At 34.0% G+C, this 16,513-nt stretch overlaps 1 protein-coding gene across 12 annotated transcripts in view; it reads left to right on the top strand.

Moving 5' to 3' along the window:
* Positions 1 to 16,513, top strand: part of DMD (dystrophin) — a 986,794-nt gene that overhangs the window by 428,660 nt on the left and 541,621 nt on the right. For all 12 annotated transcript variants that reach the window (XM_042866635.1, XM_042866641.1, XM_042866633.1 and 9 more), the window contains one exon: positions 12,555 to 12,705. In XM_042866635.1, the coding sequence (XP_042722569.1) occupies positions 12,555 to 12,705 (151 nt within the window). The remainder of the gene's footprint in view (positions 1 to 12,554; positions 12,706 to 16,513) is intronic.

Genomic DNA, 16,513 nt, shown 5'->3' with positions numbered 1-16,513 from the left:
CATGTCTTGGATCCTAGACATTTTTCCTAAAAAGTGTTTTATGACACAATATAGCTGTAGTCTCCAGGTACTATATCAGCAGAAAGAAATAGGCCAAATTATATTTTATTATTGTTATTTTTTTTTTAAGACAGAGTTGTGCTTCATTCCAGAAATGTTCCTGGTCTTCATCTCTCATAGTAGTTAATGGTTCATTTGCCTAAGAGAGGCATTAAAAACCCTAATACTCTTAATGCTGAAGACACACAACCAAAGCCAGTAGGTGCTAACACAGCCTCATCTACATGTTTAAAAAACAGGCAACTCCATCATGCTGCCTGGCTCCTAGTAATAAAATTTCCATAGCTTTCTGCTATGTAAGACTTAAAGGATTCATAGCTGTGAATTTTCAAACCAAAGTAGGTCTCTCTAAAGCTTCAGAGTGAGTTATGAAAACTTTGCTTGGAGAAATACGCGCTGCAGACATTCTGCATAGCATCATGCAGCACTCTTACTTGTTTACTGAGAAATGAAGTAAGCATTTTTAAACAGGCCACAGTAGCAACGGCAAAGTATGGACATTTTTATCAAGTCTGTTTTACTGTGTCTGACAGTTCAATTAACAATTATTAACCAACGGTATTGTTGGCTGAGACACTTAATAACAGGAAATTAATCATAACTACTTAGAAATCTATCTTTTCCTCTTCTGCATAACTTCTTATGCATGGAATATAGCTGTAGTCCTTTCGGATTGCAATTACATGTTGTTGTATAGGAAAGTAAAGGTTATTGTATTCAAATCAGATGAAAATGGAATATATTAATTATATTACAAAATAGTGCTCTAATATCTCAATGCAAAATTTTAATGAACCAGCAAACAAGCTTATAATATGTTGTTAGAACTAATGTAAACACTGCTAATCCAAGTACACAGATATTCTACTAATTACTTCCCTTACTGTGTATGAGTAATTGCTTCTAAATTGAACCAGTCAGTTTAAAATAGAGCCTTTTTTTTTTTAAGCTCCATGTTCCCAGAAACTCTCAGAGTCCTATAGGACTGACATATGGATTACATATGAGATAAAAGTCTTGTAATATTTGAGCTTCTTTTCTCTGATAAATGGACTATGTCTGTTCAACTTCTATTGATTCTTTCTGTGTTGCTCTGTTCCCAGAAGACTGGATCTCTGTTTAGCTTCTGTATTCTAAAAAATAAAAATGCAAAATTTGGCTTCAGGTAAGGCATAGCTAGAGCCAGAAATGGTATTAAACTTACCTATTACAGTCTTAATCTGCATAGCCTTACAGTCTTATTTCAGTAGTACTCTGATTTTTATTTTTATTTTTCCCTTGGTGGTTAAAGAAAGGATGTGAAATTTCCTAATGTGATGCTGGCAGATTTTTTTGTTCATAAAACAGGTAAAAGGTTTTGCCTCTCCTTTAACAGTTTTATATCACATCACCACTGTACTGTTGGACTCTTTTCTGCCTAGAAAAAAATCATGAAGGCAAAAAAATCTTTGCATCTATTTCCCATGGTACAGAAGTGGCCATAGCTTCACCTTAACAACTTTTAAGTATAAGTTGCAGAATTTGTGCTAGCTTCACAGCTTTGTTGCTGCTTGAGATCAATGATAACAAAGGGAAAGCACTGTGTGAATGGGATTATTTACTAAACCTCTCTTGAATTTACCTATTGACAGAGTTTATGCTTCTGGGAGCTGCCTCCAGATCTGACAGCTTTTCTGGAAGTTATTCCATCCAGTCATTCTAAAGTTGCCTGGTTGAGTTAGATCAAGTGGTACAGCAAATGCATACTTGCGCTGCTAACTTCTCCCTGGTTTGCACCTTGGCATGACTTCAAACAATCCAAATGTGATCTAAGTTCATAAAAAAACATCTACACTATACATTGTTATTTCTTTTCAGTGGTAACAAGTTAAGCCTTCACGCTGCCTGTTCATCTTTAGTAACCAATTAGATGCAGGTATTTCCTTCCTTGCCTGACGGTATTTAGTCAAGTTGCCTATGGGCAAATGGTCTTTGGTCTTCAGGTTTGACATCAGAATGTTGGATGTTCAGATTGTTTCATAATTTCTCTTTAACTTTCAAAAGTAGCACATTACAAATTGTATAAGAAAGTATTGTGACTGGATTTCCCTTTTCTGCACTGAAAGGCAGCTAATTTCTGACATTAGTGTACCAAATATCAGAGTCACTTCTTAGCAATCAGGAGTGCTTAGGATGCTAGAAGATCTGGATCATTTTGTCAGATAGATCCTAAACTGGAGGCTAAAAACTATGTCCTCCAAAGCATTGTGGAGATGAGAGTTTTGAGAGCAGTCCTGCTTTAAGTAGTACACCAAGTGACTGTGTGCACATGGGCAAACATTCAAAGAGGAAACAGGAATTACTTGTCAATACTTATAAAATTCCTTTTGTACCCACTGAATGTGTTTAAGTTCACAATGTTTTTGTATGAATTTGAACTCCTTATGAGCAGAAGAATTCACTTTGTCCTTTCTGTGCCAGGTTCATAGAGCAAGAAGAAATATGAATGTTTGCTTTGGATATTGCTAAGGTTGAGTATCTGTGCTATCAAGGGAATCATCAAATATCCATGACCCTGCAATGTCAGTTTACCTGTATTTAGCAAGCACTGCGTCTATACTGTCTTTATATAAATGTAGAAACTTTTGTTATCTGATCTCTATACTGACTATAAAGGAAGACTAAACTGACTAGGACTTTCTGACCTCCACTGGAGTCCATTTGCTCAGTTGAACCTCATTTGCAATGGAGGTAATCCTCATTTTGTGCAGTTTCTGAGTTAATAGTTTTTTACAACTTCATGATCTGGAAAATTCTTGGCTACTTGTTTTCCTGATCAAAGATATTTCAGGGTTATTCCTGCTTTGATGGGGGGGTTGGACTCGATGATCTCTGGAGGTCCCTTCCAGCCCCTACAATTCTGTGATTCATCAGTCATCCTTCCTTGCTACAAATCTTTGCAATTGGGTGAATGGATGATTAGGAACGTGATGTAAGTAGTGTATTATATACCACTATGTCTGCATGTGTAGTCATATGCATGTTTTTATATGATTAGATAGTATACATAAACATATATAAATGTTTCTATATGCATATATATAATACTAGATACCATAAGTCCTGTTTCTGAACCGTTCAATATCAAGCTTGATGTTTTATGCCTTTTTTTTTAAGTATTCTTTTCCAATTATGTATATTGTAAACTCTTGATTGTGCAGACTATCCTGTTTCCAAAGAAAAATTCTGTTTGTGCCCCCTGACCTCATGTTCTACTTCATGTCCTGCCTTCCAACATTCAGACAGTTCTCCTTCTCTCCAAGAGACAAATGGAAATGAAAGAGTGGAAAAGGTGGAGCGAATTAATTGGCTAAATCATAATTTAATAAGTACAATAAATTACAAATTGATAGATTGCAATCTTATAACTCTTAAGTTAACTAAACTAATACAGGTAACTATGCTTTTTACCTCTCTGTTTGGCTCTTTGTGACTTTTCAGATCTGAAACCTAAGGTTGAGATACCTGTGCAACATTTGTTCTCCATTTATAATAGATTTGATCCATCTGGACACTGTAGAGATTGCAGTAAATTTAGTCCACTGTAACCATTTATCTGGGATGCCTGGAGATCCGTGCTACTTAGGCTGCCGGTGTGGCAACCTAATCATTCTCCACTGAGAAGATCGCAACAATAATTACGTTTAAAAGCAGCACTGTGCCACCAGAATTGGTATGGCTGGAAATACATTTCAGAGTGTTTACTGCATTGCCTATACCACATCCATCAAGACTGCATCTTCCAAAGAGATGTATGCAGTCAGTCTTTAAAAACTGAAGGGAAAGAGTTCTGCTTTTGAATCACTCGCAAGCATAAAAATGAAATCCACTTACTTATTTGTTAATTTGAGTTACACTATTGCATAAGAGATACAGAAAATACATTGGTTTATATTAGCTCCAAATCAACAAAGTAAAGAGGAATGAATATAAAGTCAATAAATATAAAGAGAAAATATAATTATCAGCAGCAAATGTATTTCCTGATTTCCAAAGAATACAATGTTTTTGTCATTAAAAGGTCTTACTTGTCTAGGAATATATTGTGTTGATTTGGAAGTCAATGACAAGGGAAATGCTTATTGGGCTTGTGAAAACATGTAGGCACTTTGCTCAAGACTTCATAGTTTCACTCAGAGAGTGAAAGAAATCATTCTATTTTTCACATAGTTATCAAGTTGCTGAGCAGTCTACTCTCCGCTTCACCTCTGGAATGTAGATAGTAACATCTTGGTATTTACTCTTTTAGGAATATCATAGAATCATAGAATGGCCTGCTGTGTGCAGGGTCACCAATGACCAGGCTGCCCAGATCCATGTCCAGCCTGGCCTTGAATGCCTCCAGGGATGGGGCATTCATAAGCTCCTTGGGAAAGCAGTTCTAGTTGTGTCACTACCCTCTGAGTGAAAAACTTCTTCCTAGGAAGGTATACATTGTTCAAATTCTCCATATTGCCTGATGTGCATAATCATACTTACAAACCAAAATGATTCATGATATAAGAACATCTAGCTTGAGAAGTTATAATTAAGAATATCTAAGGTCTTTCTTTTTTTTGCAAGACTAACATGCATTATTTAACTCAACGTTTATGCGATAAGAGCAATAGATGGAGGCAAAAGATGCATTCAGCATATATATTTTTATAGAGAATATATAGTTGTGTATAAACTGATACATAAAATCTCTGTTAATCACTCCCATTTAAAATTTCAATCTTTTGCATGGCAATACTTGACTGTTTTGGGAACCTTTCATCTTAGATTCATCTATTTTCCTACTTTTTCCTGTTTATTCTGAATATTACAAATACTTTATTTAACGGCAGTAAATGATTATTTACTAAAAAGCAAGTATTCAAATGTCACACTCTAAAAACATGATGTATAGTAAGATTTTTGTTTGTTTTTCTATTGTAGTAATTGGTATCACAAATATTTAAGATATTTAAAATATCACAGATATTTAAGATCAACCTTTTAGTTTCAGAAAATTTTATTGTTTACTATTTATTTCTTTTGCAATAAAGCCTAGCAATAGTTACTTGGATTTAAGATTCTCGTCTTCAATGAATTCTCCAAGTTGAAGGGAAAAGGTCTTTTAAGTAACATTTTATTATTAACTTTCAAGAAAAGTACATGACTTCTAACTGACTGAAAAACTCTTGAAAGGTAAAACTTAACCCAAATACAAGCACCAGTGTTTTTAGAAGATAATGTTAATTCTCTACTAGTGCTACGATTTTAGTGATCCTGATTTTCTTGTGCCAATGCTTGTATTTTTGAATGGATCTGCCACATCTTTAATGGGATAAAACGTGTATGCCTGTAACATCTTTCAGGCTCAGGGTGTCAACAGCATAAACTAGTATCATCAGTTTTCTGCTTCTCCTCCTGGTTTGAAGCCACAGTGCAGAGGGGCTTTGAGATAGGCGGTGAATACAGAGAATTGAACAATGCAGTTTTGGGGGATACATCACACTTTATAACAGATTGAACTGAGAATTTATAGTTATGTCATGGGAAATTACAGGATTTAAGTACTTTATAGTAATTACAGGCAAGTACTTGGGAGACATCCTGTAATATATGCCCTCAGTAGTACACGTACTTATGCTCTGGGTCACAAATTCACTGAGATGAATTTCTTATTTATGAATTATGATATGGGTAATTTGGGGGAATCTGTTAGAGCTGCCTTCCCCAAGCAGGGCATGACTTGTCAGTTTCCAGTCATTTTGAGTGTAACTCCAGGCTGTAGAAACCATCATTTGTTTTCATTCATTTAGTCTTAAAATTTATAACACATGCAATTATTATGAGTTTCCTCTAAATGTATAAGTTACAGTCAACACATCCAGCCCCCAAACTGGAAAGAGAGGAGTGGGAGTGCAGGAGAGCAGACACCATGTTTGTGATCTACCAATTGTTAGAACTGTAATGATGTACTGGTATGTCTTCGTTAAGAGTACTGTGTCCACTGTTACCCACTGTGAGAATGAGATGCCTGAATGCCCTTTACACTTAGTGTGTATATGTATGTGCAGCCACATATACTAATTTAGATTTCTATGAAATTGAGCCACTGTTCTTTTCATGCTTTATTTAATGTGTATGATTTCTTATCATGGCAATTTAGTATAGTTTCACTTTGGCAAACTATTACGTTTGTGGGTTTATTACCAATTGCATTAATATATTTTATGTAAGGCCTTGCAATATGCTGATGCTTTCCCTGGATTATGATTACACAGAATCACAGAATTGTAGGGGTTGGAAGGGACATCTAGAGATCATCGAGACCAACCCCCCTGCCAAAGCAGGTTCCTAAATCAGGTCGCACAGGTAGGCGGCCAGGTGAGACTTGAATATCTCCAGAGAACGAGACTCCACAACCCCCCTGGGCAGCCTGTTCCAGTGCTCCGGATTAGTCAAGTACTTTTTATTTTCTCTGGAGAAAAGTTGTTACCTGCTTTAAATCCAGGTGCCTAAGCAAAATTTACTAAATCACAAGATCTCAACTCTGCTCTGATGGTGGAAAATCCTCTTGAAAATAAAAAGTTAGAATCTTGATATTCAAATTCATATGCATCATAAATAACTTCACTTAGTGTTGAAGAGCAATGTATGGTTAATGAATGTATAAACATGTCATCTGTTGAAACCCAGCGGAGTTTTGGTATAATAATTACATTTTTTTAAAGTTTCTTGGTATCTCTGACTTTATAAAAATGAATTTGCATGACTAAAAACCAGCAATGACAGGCACGATCTTGCTTTTCCATAGCCAGTTAAATCGTCTTTGTCTTTGGTACAGTGAGTGACACTGAATGCTATGATGTCAAAGTCTATGTAATAGGAAATTGACTTACAGACTTTAGAGGAAAAAAATTCAATGCAAGTCAGCATGGAAATATGTTTAAACTGACTTGCAAATTATACTGTTTATATTTTATATGTGATGCTGCTTTCAGGGCAGATGAGATAAATAGTATTTAGTAGTAATGGGCAACATTGTTCTAATGGTTATTTTGGTTGCTCTTTATTTTTTTATTTCTGATCATTTGCTGTTTTGTGGGTGAAAGTCATGGTATCGAGGTGTGAAGAGAATCTGTACAGCTGAGACTTGTCCCAGAATGGTTCTGTAACATACAGCAATAGCTGGAAGCAAGATCTAGATGTATTGGTGTCTAAAAAGTGATCGCTAAAATGTATAGTCCAAACTCAGTGAAGATCTAAATCTAACACTCAGAAGACACAAATTCTGTGAATTAGAATGAAAACATTAAATCCTCTGAAAATAGGTTAGCTTGTCCTTTAAGGGATTTTATTGTAGAAGTCACTGGATAAAAACAGTTTTTTGTGCATTATTATCTCTAAGAATGGCCCTAAGTATTAAAGTTAATGCTTTCACATACTGATAGATAATTATTTATAGTACTTTGAAGTTCCATGTATTAGCACAAGGTACTAATTGTGCTGAATCAAGTTGACAAATTTGCATAATTTGTAGGTTAACATTAGCATAATCCTTCAGTACATTGTTTAGCAACACTATAGAAACAAAATTCACAGAATGTTTTTACAGTATGATGATGAAGACTGCATATCTCTAACAATAATAATTTCCATGATGTAAGTCACGTTACTTAGGAAGGTTTTAACTGGTAGTGTTCTCTTCTACGTGGTTTTGTGAAGGTTCACTAAAGTGGAATAAGTCTTGGACATTGATTTCAAAGATCATGAAGGAATTATTTCAAAATTTTAAGGAATGAACTGTAACAAGGAAACAAAGTGAAAATTATTTTCTTTAAGGCAACAAATCAAAAACCTTTTGCAGTCTGTCTAATGTTTGTGATTTTCTTTTATACAATAGTCTTTTCTTCCACCATTTCTGTAGCTTCCTGAAAATGGCAGCCTTGAGACTAGGAAGTTCAAGCATAATCATATTGTATAAAATTCCTCTGAAAGTAAATCTGAATAAACATCTGGAAAACTTTTTGTGCAATGTCATGTGCAATTCTAGCAAGGAATTTCAGTTTTTGCTTATAGCTAATTTGATGTTGGTTTTTGAGCAGCTTTACCCATCAGCTGCAAGTGAAATCCAAAGATTCTGTAGAGTGATAATTTTTGAAGGAATAAGAGTGCCAGTATTTTTGTGACTTAATGCAAATTGGGCTGCAGATTATTGTAAAGTGAAATTGCTCCCTGAAGATGACGCTTACCGTGTTCCCTTCTGAGATGTCAATGTATGTAGACAAGGTGTGCCCACTGTTTTTCACATGTTAATTTTAATGTACTCAAATTAGAGAAATGAGGCTTAATTAGTGTCAGAGCTTATGTACCCTGCTTAATCCTTTTGCAGTATATGCAAGTCATTCACTGTAATTTATAATGAATCTATATAGAACTTAATGCTTGGCTTCAGGTTGCCCACTTGTACCTTCTTACCAAGCATATGCTAAGAGAAACAGAATAGTGTGACTAATAGAAAAGGAAATACTGCCCAGATATTGGACAGTCATCTACAAGCCACTCCCATTCAGCAGATGAAGAAGGTGAGTGATGAGTGAATATCACTTACTTATTTATTTTAGATCAATGATTTGTTTCTGATGGTAAACAAGACTGGCTCCCTAGATGAGGGTATAATTGCAAGTCTTTCCTTCCCTCCAAATGGTGTGGTTGGGGACTCCTGAGGTAGACATACTCTTCATGAATTTTCATACTCCTCAGAGGATTTTGCTTTTTATGAACTCGCTTATGAATTTTTACTATCTGCATTCTGCTGTGCCAAGACTGTAACATCTTAGCAGCTCAGTGTTTGTAGTTAGCTGTTTTTGTGGGTTTTGAACTTATAGTATGCTAACAGGATTGCAAATGGTAAAACATATAAAATAAAAATAAATATTTTAAATGTTAAAAATCTATAAAGTAGTGGTGTATATAAAATACTGTATTACACAGGTTAAGTGGGGAATCCTCACTTAGAAATACCAGAGATGGCCCCCAAAACAGTATTTAAGATGAAGCTGCTTCTGTCACTACAGCAACGTTGACGTTTCTCTTGTCAGTGTGACTGAGTTTTTGGATACGCCTAATCAGCAAAGGAACACTAATTTGTTTGTTTGGGTGAATTTACCTATCCATAATGTTTTTTTTTTTTACTTGATGTATAATACTACTCTGTACTTATACTGAAGGTAACAGTATTTGGCTTCTTGTTTTTTAAGACCTAATGACAAGCACTAATATTTCAACTTGTAAATGTTTATTTTTTTTTTTTATAATTCTGTACATATCCTCTCACTACAGCTTTTCTCTTCTCTCTCTTTGCAACTCTTATAAGCCAAAGCAAATGGAGGAGGGATGGAGAGTGGCAAGATTCAATTTGCAAGAGCTGGAATGCAAATTTAGTGATAACTAACATCAATTCTCACTGAATTTTTGCATTTAAGCTGCTGATAAACTTCCTCATGCTGAGAAGAGTAATTTCATTTTCCAAGGAATAGGAAGAGTTCTGTTTTAATGTAGTGTTTGAAATGAGAAACCATACTGGACCAAAAAAAAAAATAAATGGATTTTAGGTTTTATTTTCTGGGTGATTTTCTTAAATGTAAAATAAGACACTTCCATTTAATTTAGACAGAGGTCACTGGTAAAAATGGGCGTTTCAGTTGTGTCTAGTCTGCTTCTGCAAAATAGTGTGGTAATTGAAAAATCATCACAGTCATTTTAATAAATGAATTAAGTGAGTAACTACAGTTCTTAACTGGATCAGCAGTTTGTTTTGCTTACACTGACGAAGAAATTCATCATGTGTGGCAGTTCTTGAACTGCTCCTGTGTTCATCTGTAGCAAAGTAGGGCAGTCATAAACGTTACTTGGAATCTTAATGTACCTCTTCACTGCAACTCAAATATTTTAAAGAATTTTTACTGTGATTATGGCCAAGTTTCAAAAGAGCAATGAAAACTAGACAACATTGAAGCCAGAGGTTCGAAAACTGTCACATCTTCACTTGGCATACCTTTATGAAGAGAGAAAAAATGCAAAGGACACAATTGATAGGGCAAAGGTGGAGGCAAATACCTAGCCATCTGAAGAGGGCAATACTATATGAAAGGAAGAAAATACATTAGAAAGCTGTGGTGATTACAGCTTTTTTTTTGCAGGATGTGTTTTCAAATGAAACTCTTCTCTGTGTTCAAAGAAAAAAATATTTTGAGTACATCCACTCTGATTGTTCTTGAAAAATGTTTAGTAGTGCTTAACCTGATGGCTCAACAGCAATTTTCTACCAACTACTACTGTGCATAAATTATTATGTATTTGTATCTATTTTTTATTCTTAAATAGATATAGGTTTTGCACACTTATTTCATTTAGTTATTTTTATTTGGCCTTTTCTGACAATTTCTTTGTTATTTGGGTCTGGGTCCCAAAATAAAATGAGCGAATGTGCGAATGCTATTGAAATAACAACCTCACAATACCGAAAACTTAATACAGCTTGCTTTTATGGGAAACAGAGATTTCAACTTTTGTTGAAAGACAATTAGCCCCTAAAGCTTAGTAGACAACCAGTTCAATAAACCAGTTTTTATACTTGATTTTTTTTTTCCCTATGTATTTATTTCTTTTAACTAGCAAGATCATGTATTCTGAAATTTATGAAGGATTTTTTGTTTGTCCCAGGCTGCATCTTTATCTATCCATCACAACTTTTAAAGGCATTGAGTGCATTAGAAGTTTTCAGGTTTGAGTTCTGACATCTTTGATGTGGCTTCATCTCACAGGCAGCCATATTAAATTTGAGAGAACGAAGATTTCTTGAACTATTCTGGTAGTTTGTATCTGTTTTCATTCAAGTTTACTGATCACGTTGTCATTTAGATGAGTGCTTTGAAGTGTTTGGTATATTTAGACTGCACAGGACTAAGGAGCAACTATTTTAAATTAAATATAGGTTCTAGTGTTTAGCAGCTATTAACCTTAGGGCCCATGAATCAGATTGTGCTTGAGATATGCAATGAGTTGATTCACAGATGGATACAGGTTAGTTTGCTGCTCTTCTATGCAAAATTTAAATTACAAGAACTCTGCTCTACTCTTATTTTAAAACATGTTTTTAAATGCTTTAATTTTAAAAAAAAATTCAAGTCCTGCCCATTTTATGAACAAATTGGTAGAGTATGTTTATCTAAACTGCCTAATGTAATCAAACACTTTTGTAGGGGAAAAAATATATTTTTAATATATAATATATATATTTTTACATATATAATATATATATAGTATTGTCTCTCTCTGTCTTATGTGTTCTCTATCTCATAGTCAATGTACAAAAGTATAATGTTGTTTCATTGTTTGCTAGTGCAATTCTGTTTTGTATCTTTATCAAAAAGGGTTGCCATGAGTGAAAAAAAAATCTTCCTGGTTTGTATTTCTGTTAGCAACCTGGTTTATTTGGTGAAATAGTCATTCACATTCTAACAGTCATATAGTTTGTCTAAAGTTAATTGATCATCTTTGTTGTTATCCTTTAAGTACACTCTAAAACCTATTGTAATCCTACAAAAGAGGGTTATTAAACTAAAGAACAGTAAGGTGTTTCATGATAATCTGCTAACAAAGCATTCTAGCTAATCTCTTATTAGTGATCTCTTCAACAGCAATCCAAAACCTAAAGTAACTGCATTCCTTATGACATGGCCCATCTGCAAAATAAACAGATTATGTACTTCAGTACTTCTCAGGGCCTTGAGCAAACAGACTGATCAAAAAATACATTAGATATGCCAAAGCACTATAGGTACTTACGTGGTCTTATGTGTAGTGAATTTATACTGTGGAGATGATAGTAACAATGTTTTCATCTTTACTTACTGTATGAAAGCCTAATTTAAATATCTTTTGTTTCAACCATTCTTGTATTTCAGTCATTTCTATTTTTGCATATTTTGCATTTTGGTATCTTTACCAAATACTCAAATTGAAGAAAAGCATATACATAAGGGGTTAATAAAAGTAAGGCAAGAATACTTCCTTTTCATTCCAGAAGTGAAAATTCCTTTGAAGGAAGTTCCATTTTCTTTTCAGTAAGTATAGATGGACATTTGTATCCTCTGGGGAGGCAGTAAAATTGGAGCAGAATTGTACTGTATGCCTAGGATTCTGAAAACATGATATGACCACAGAATTTGTCTGAAACATCAAAAGGAGTTTAAAAATGGATAAGAGACTGGTTTTTAGCGCGTGTGCTTAATGATACTTTCACTAGACAGAACTACTACCATGTTTCCATTTGATATAACTGTTAGGAATGTTAATGTATGGTGCCATCAACAGGAAATTAGGAAATACAGGAAATACAGTCTGAGACATCTAACATTTTTTCTTTTTTCGTACAGTCAATAATTATTGATACATTATTTCATCTTTTATGCTTGCAGACGCTTTGACAAATCCATGGAAAAGTGGCGGCTTTTTCACTGTGAAATGAAAAGTTTTAATGAGTGGCTAACTGAAACTGAAGAGAAACTGTCAAGAGCACAGATAGAGGCTGGAGATGTGGGTCACGTGAAAACCAAGCAATTTCTCCAGGTAGGATTTGATCAACTCTTTTTCTCGTCAGTAATTAGATGTTTGCTGGTCTGGAAACTCCATTTTACAGTTTTTACTACATTTTACTCCGTTTTACAGTTCATTTTAGGTAGATTTCTAGTGTTGAGTGTCCAATAGCTATTTTAGTATTTCTGTTGTCTTTATTAACTAGTTTGTTTTAAAATATTTAAAGTAATAATAAGAATTAAAAAAAAAAAAAGTTAAGGAAAAGATAACTGCAGTAATTCCATAGTTACAGACTCATTTGGTCTTTGTTTGAACTACCCATTGATTTCCACATGATTAGCAAAAGTTTCAGGCTTTATTTTTAAATCATGTGTAAGATATGTGTTTAACAATTGAGCTGTAACATAAATATTTCATGAACTGTGTCTTACACGTACCTTAATATTTTGCCTGTTTCATGTTTTAATCAAAGAACCTTGAGGATGCATTTGTCAAATGCTGTGTGACAGAATAGCCACTTAGTTCCTATGTGTCCAGTTCCAATTTGTATGCTTTTCATCTTGCAGGCTCTTTGAGCATCATAAGGAAAATAATAACTCTAGTTTCTGGTTGTTTCATTTCACTCTTGTATGATTGAAATGGTAATGGGTTTGAAGAATTAATTCTAAACTGATGTTTTGCAAGTTGATAGGTTCAGCTGAATAAAATGGCTTGACTAAGCTCAGATTTCACGTTATAAATTACTACTGGTGCATAAGAAAAAAATCACTGTTAAACTAATCATCATTTTTACACTGAATTGCTGGATTGAATTACTGGACTTATGGTTGAAGGTAGTTGGGTCTATGTAATATAAAAGGTACAGCAGCTTTTTATCTGAGTGCAGGAGAACCAATCCTTTGGGCTTCTACTGATTTTTGCCCTACAGGCTTTTTTTTTTTTTTGTGTGTGTGTGGATGTGTTTGTTTATTATTCTTTTCTTTTTGATTTTAATATTTAAAGATGCCTTTTTTAAGCTATAGGCTGCTATTTCTTGACTGCAAAACTACAGAACTGAAAAAAATAAAATTGTTCAGTGCAAGCACAAAAATTGCTGTTAACTGTTAAGTAATACTGAAGTAAAGCTGAAAAAAGTTACTAATTGGTAAATATTTTTTTTATGAATTACTGTTGCGACTTCAAACACTGAGTAAGTCTAAAATCTGGCTGAAAGAGAAGCAATAGAATGTTATGGAGACATTAAAGATTCTTTCTAAAGAATATACAAAAGGTAGTGGAGATCATGTGTATTTCCAAGTCACTGAAGTTTTGTCTCCCTTTCTCTGTCTCACAGTTTTAAGTATTTCTTTGAAAAACAGATAAAAGAGTAAACTAAGACATGAGTATGTGACAGATATTAATATTGTGGCACAAAGGCTTACCCTTTCCTCTGGTTTGCCTTGTGTGTTCAATCACATTTTTAGGCACTATTCTAGTATCCATGAGTAGCTTGAAGCGCACGCTTATAACAGTGGAAAGTGTTTCTTCTTTTTTTGCTAACACCTTTCCAAAATGACATTTTTCCTCTATGAAGAGATTGTTCTTTGAGGGTGTCCAAACCAAGTTGTGTTACAGGTGGTATAAATGCACGAGATGTGTTAGAACATTTCACAGCCCCAACAGATTAGAAACTTTATTTTCTTCTCCTAGTAGAGAAAGATGCTCATGTTGAATTGAATATCAGTCTGTAAGACCTTGACATAATGTCCTGAGAGCTTAAAAAATATTTATTTTATTTCCTTCTGTTCCACATTTTTCTTTCACCTAGCCTCCTCAGGTTATCTGTTTGTTATTTTCCTATGCATTATATGAGATAGATGTTTATTTTTTTATATTTAATATATAGGAACAATGCAAGTATTTGAACATGTGCTATCAGGGTGGATTTCTAACAAAATTTAATATTGACAATCCATCAAGCTTTTTCTTTCTCTTTCATTTTTGATTGTGTTAGAAATCTCAGGAACTCATTGATTTACCTACCTAAAATCTCTTTTAGTTCAGCACGATATGGCCTTTCTTAAGAACATTCACATAACTTGTAAATATTACGACTAACTTCAAGAATGTAATCAAGTGTTAGGTAACATTTATTTGTGAGAGGATGTTTAATCTGAAGCTCCATTGGTACAGTTCCCTTTGTCTCTATTTTATTGGTTAGCATAAATAATCTGTGTCTCACATGACATACTTGTTGACAGTGCTATGCATCAAGAAAGTCTTAGTATTAGGCTTCTGTAAGGCAGAAGAGATCATTAGAATTTTCATTGGTTTAAACAGTTAAAACAGCTGAGCAGTTTGATTTACTAGGTTAGCGACTTGTTTAATTAATGAGATCGTGCTGTTTAGTGAACAGGATTTCTCCAAAAATTCTTTTATAAGCAATGGAACAGTTTTGAATTAAACAAAAAAAAAACTGTTTTAGAAAAAAATACAGATAATATTCAGATGTATAATACCATTTCTAGGCAGGAATACTTTGGAAAATAAAAATTCATGTGTCCGTTGACATTCAGTTACTACATAGAGTCAAATGTTAATGTAAAATGAAACAGTCAAAACTACAATTAGGTGATCATGTTGGTATGGATTGAGAGATTATTTTAGGTGTATTTTTTTGTTATTTCTTTTTGCTACACAATGCAGTGGGATGATATTATACTACATTCGTTCATTATCCATAAGGCGAATAAAATCTGGTAAGAGAATTGTTATTTTCAGATCATGAATACTTAAATACTCTTATTGTGAATTTTTTGCTGTTGTAAAAAAAATCATTTTAAGAAGTCGTAATTGACTTTTTAATTAGGAGACACAAGCTTTAAAGAGACGTTTTAAAGATAGCACATCATATAATCCTTTTGAAACATATTGAACTCTGTCCTGAAAGTAATTAGATATTTTTTTTCCTCATTATTCTGGCTGAAAGGATTTTCTGTCTTTTCACTCCTTAATGTTTAGTTTATACACACTTATTATTGTGCCAAGACCAAGATGTAGCTCAGTTTTATCTACTCCCCTGTCTTTATTCCCATCTGTTCTTATGGTCCGCAGTCATGTCACCAGTTGGATCTCATTTAGGTAAAGTACAGCTGCTATTCTCTAATCTGTTTTCATATGGTAGCTGGAGAACTTGACTCTTATGTGCCTGTGCCTCTTTCTGGAACACAAGATCTCAAAGTATTGTAGTCCTGACAGTGAGTTTGTCTTGCACCATCATCAGGGTAGCTCAGGTATTATGCTTTATGGTTGGATCTTACTATAGCTGGAAGTTAAAGTATTGTGTGCCATCATCTTGTGCTCTGTCATGCAGCTTCTATCTGTATTAATTTCAAATGCATAAAAGCAACTAACCAACCAACAAAAAGCCGTGTATGAAATTAATGCCATGCTTATATGGATGAAAGAGATAGATAACAATTAGTACAGTGGTATCTGTTTGACTGCAGGAGGGCATGGTTTCAGATGGTATAGAACAAAATGCTAACATAACGGTTACAGAAATGAATTATTCGAAAGTTTGAGAAGTAGACAGTAAAATTAAGTAAGTTCCCAAATCATTATCTGGGAATTTAAATATATGTTCTTATTTGAAGAATGCACGCAGGTCATCCAGAATATTTGTGCCTTACACAGGAACAATTACGAATTTGCTTATTTAGTATCTACTCTGAGGACTCAGGTTTAATGTTATCATTGTAGCTGCTGTTTTTTGTTTTGTTTTGTTTGTTTGTTTTGTTTTGTTTATTCAGTTGATTTAATGGTAAAATAATTAACTCTGGTCAGTCAGAGCAAGGGCTGG

This window comes from Lagopus leucura, unplaced genomic scaffold (assembly GCF_019238085.1).
Source record: "Lagopus leucura isolate 7727_CA_CO unplaced genomic scaffold, USGS_WTPT01 Super-Scaffold_100001, whole genome shotgun sequence".
Taxonomy (NCBI): Eukaryota; Metazoa; Chordata; class Aves; order Galliformes; family Phasianidae; genus Lagopus; species Lagopus leucura.
This window is presented reverse-complemented; position numbering and strand designations above follow the sequence as displayed.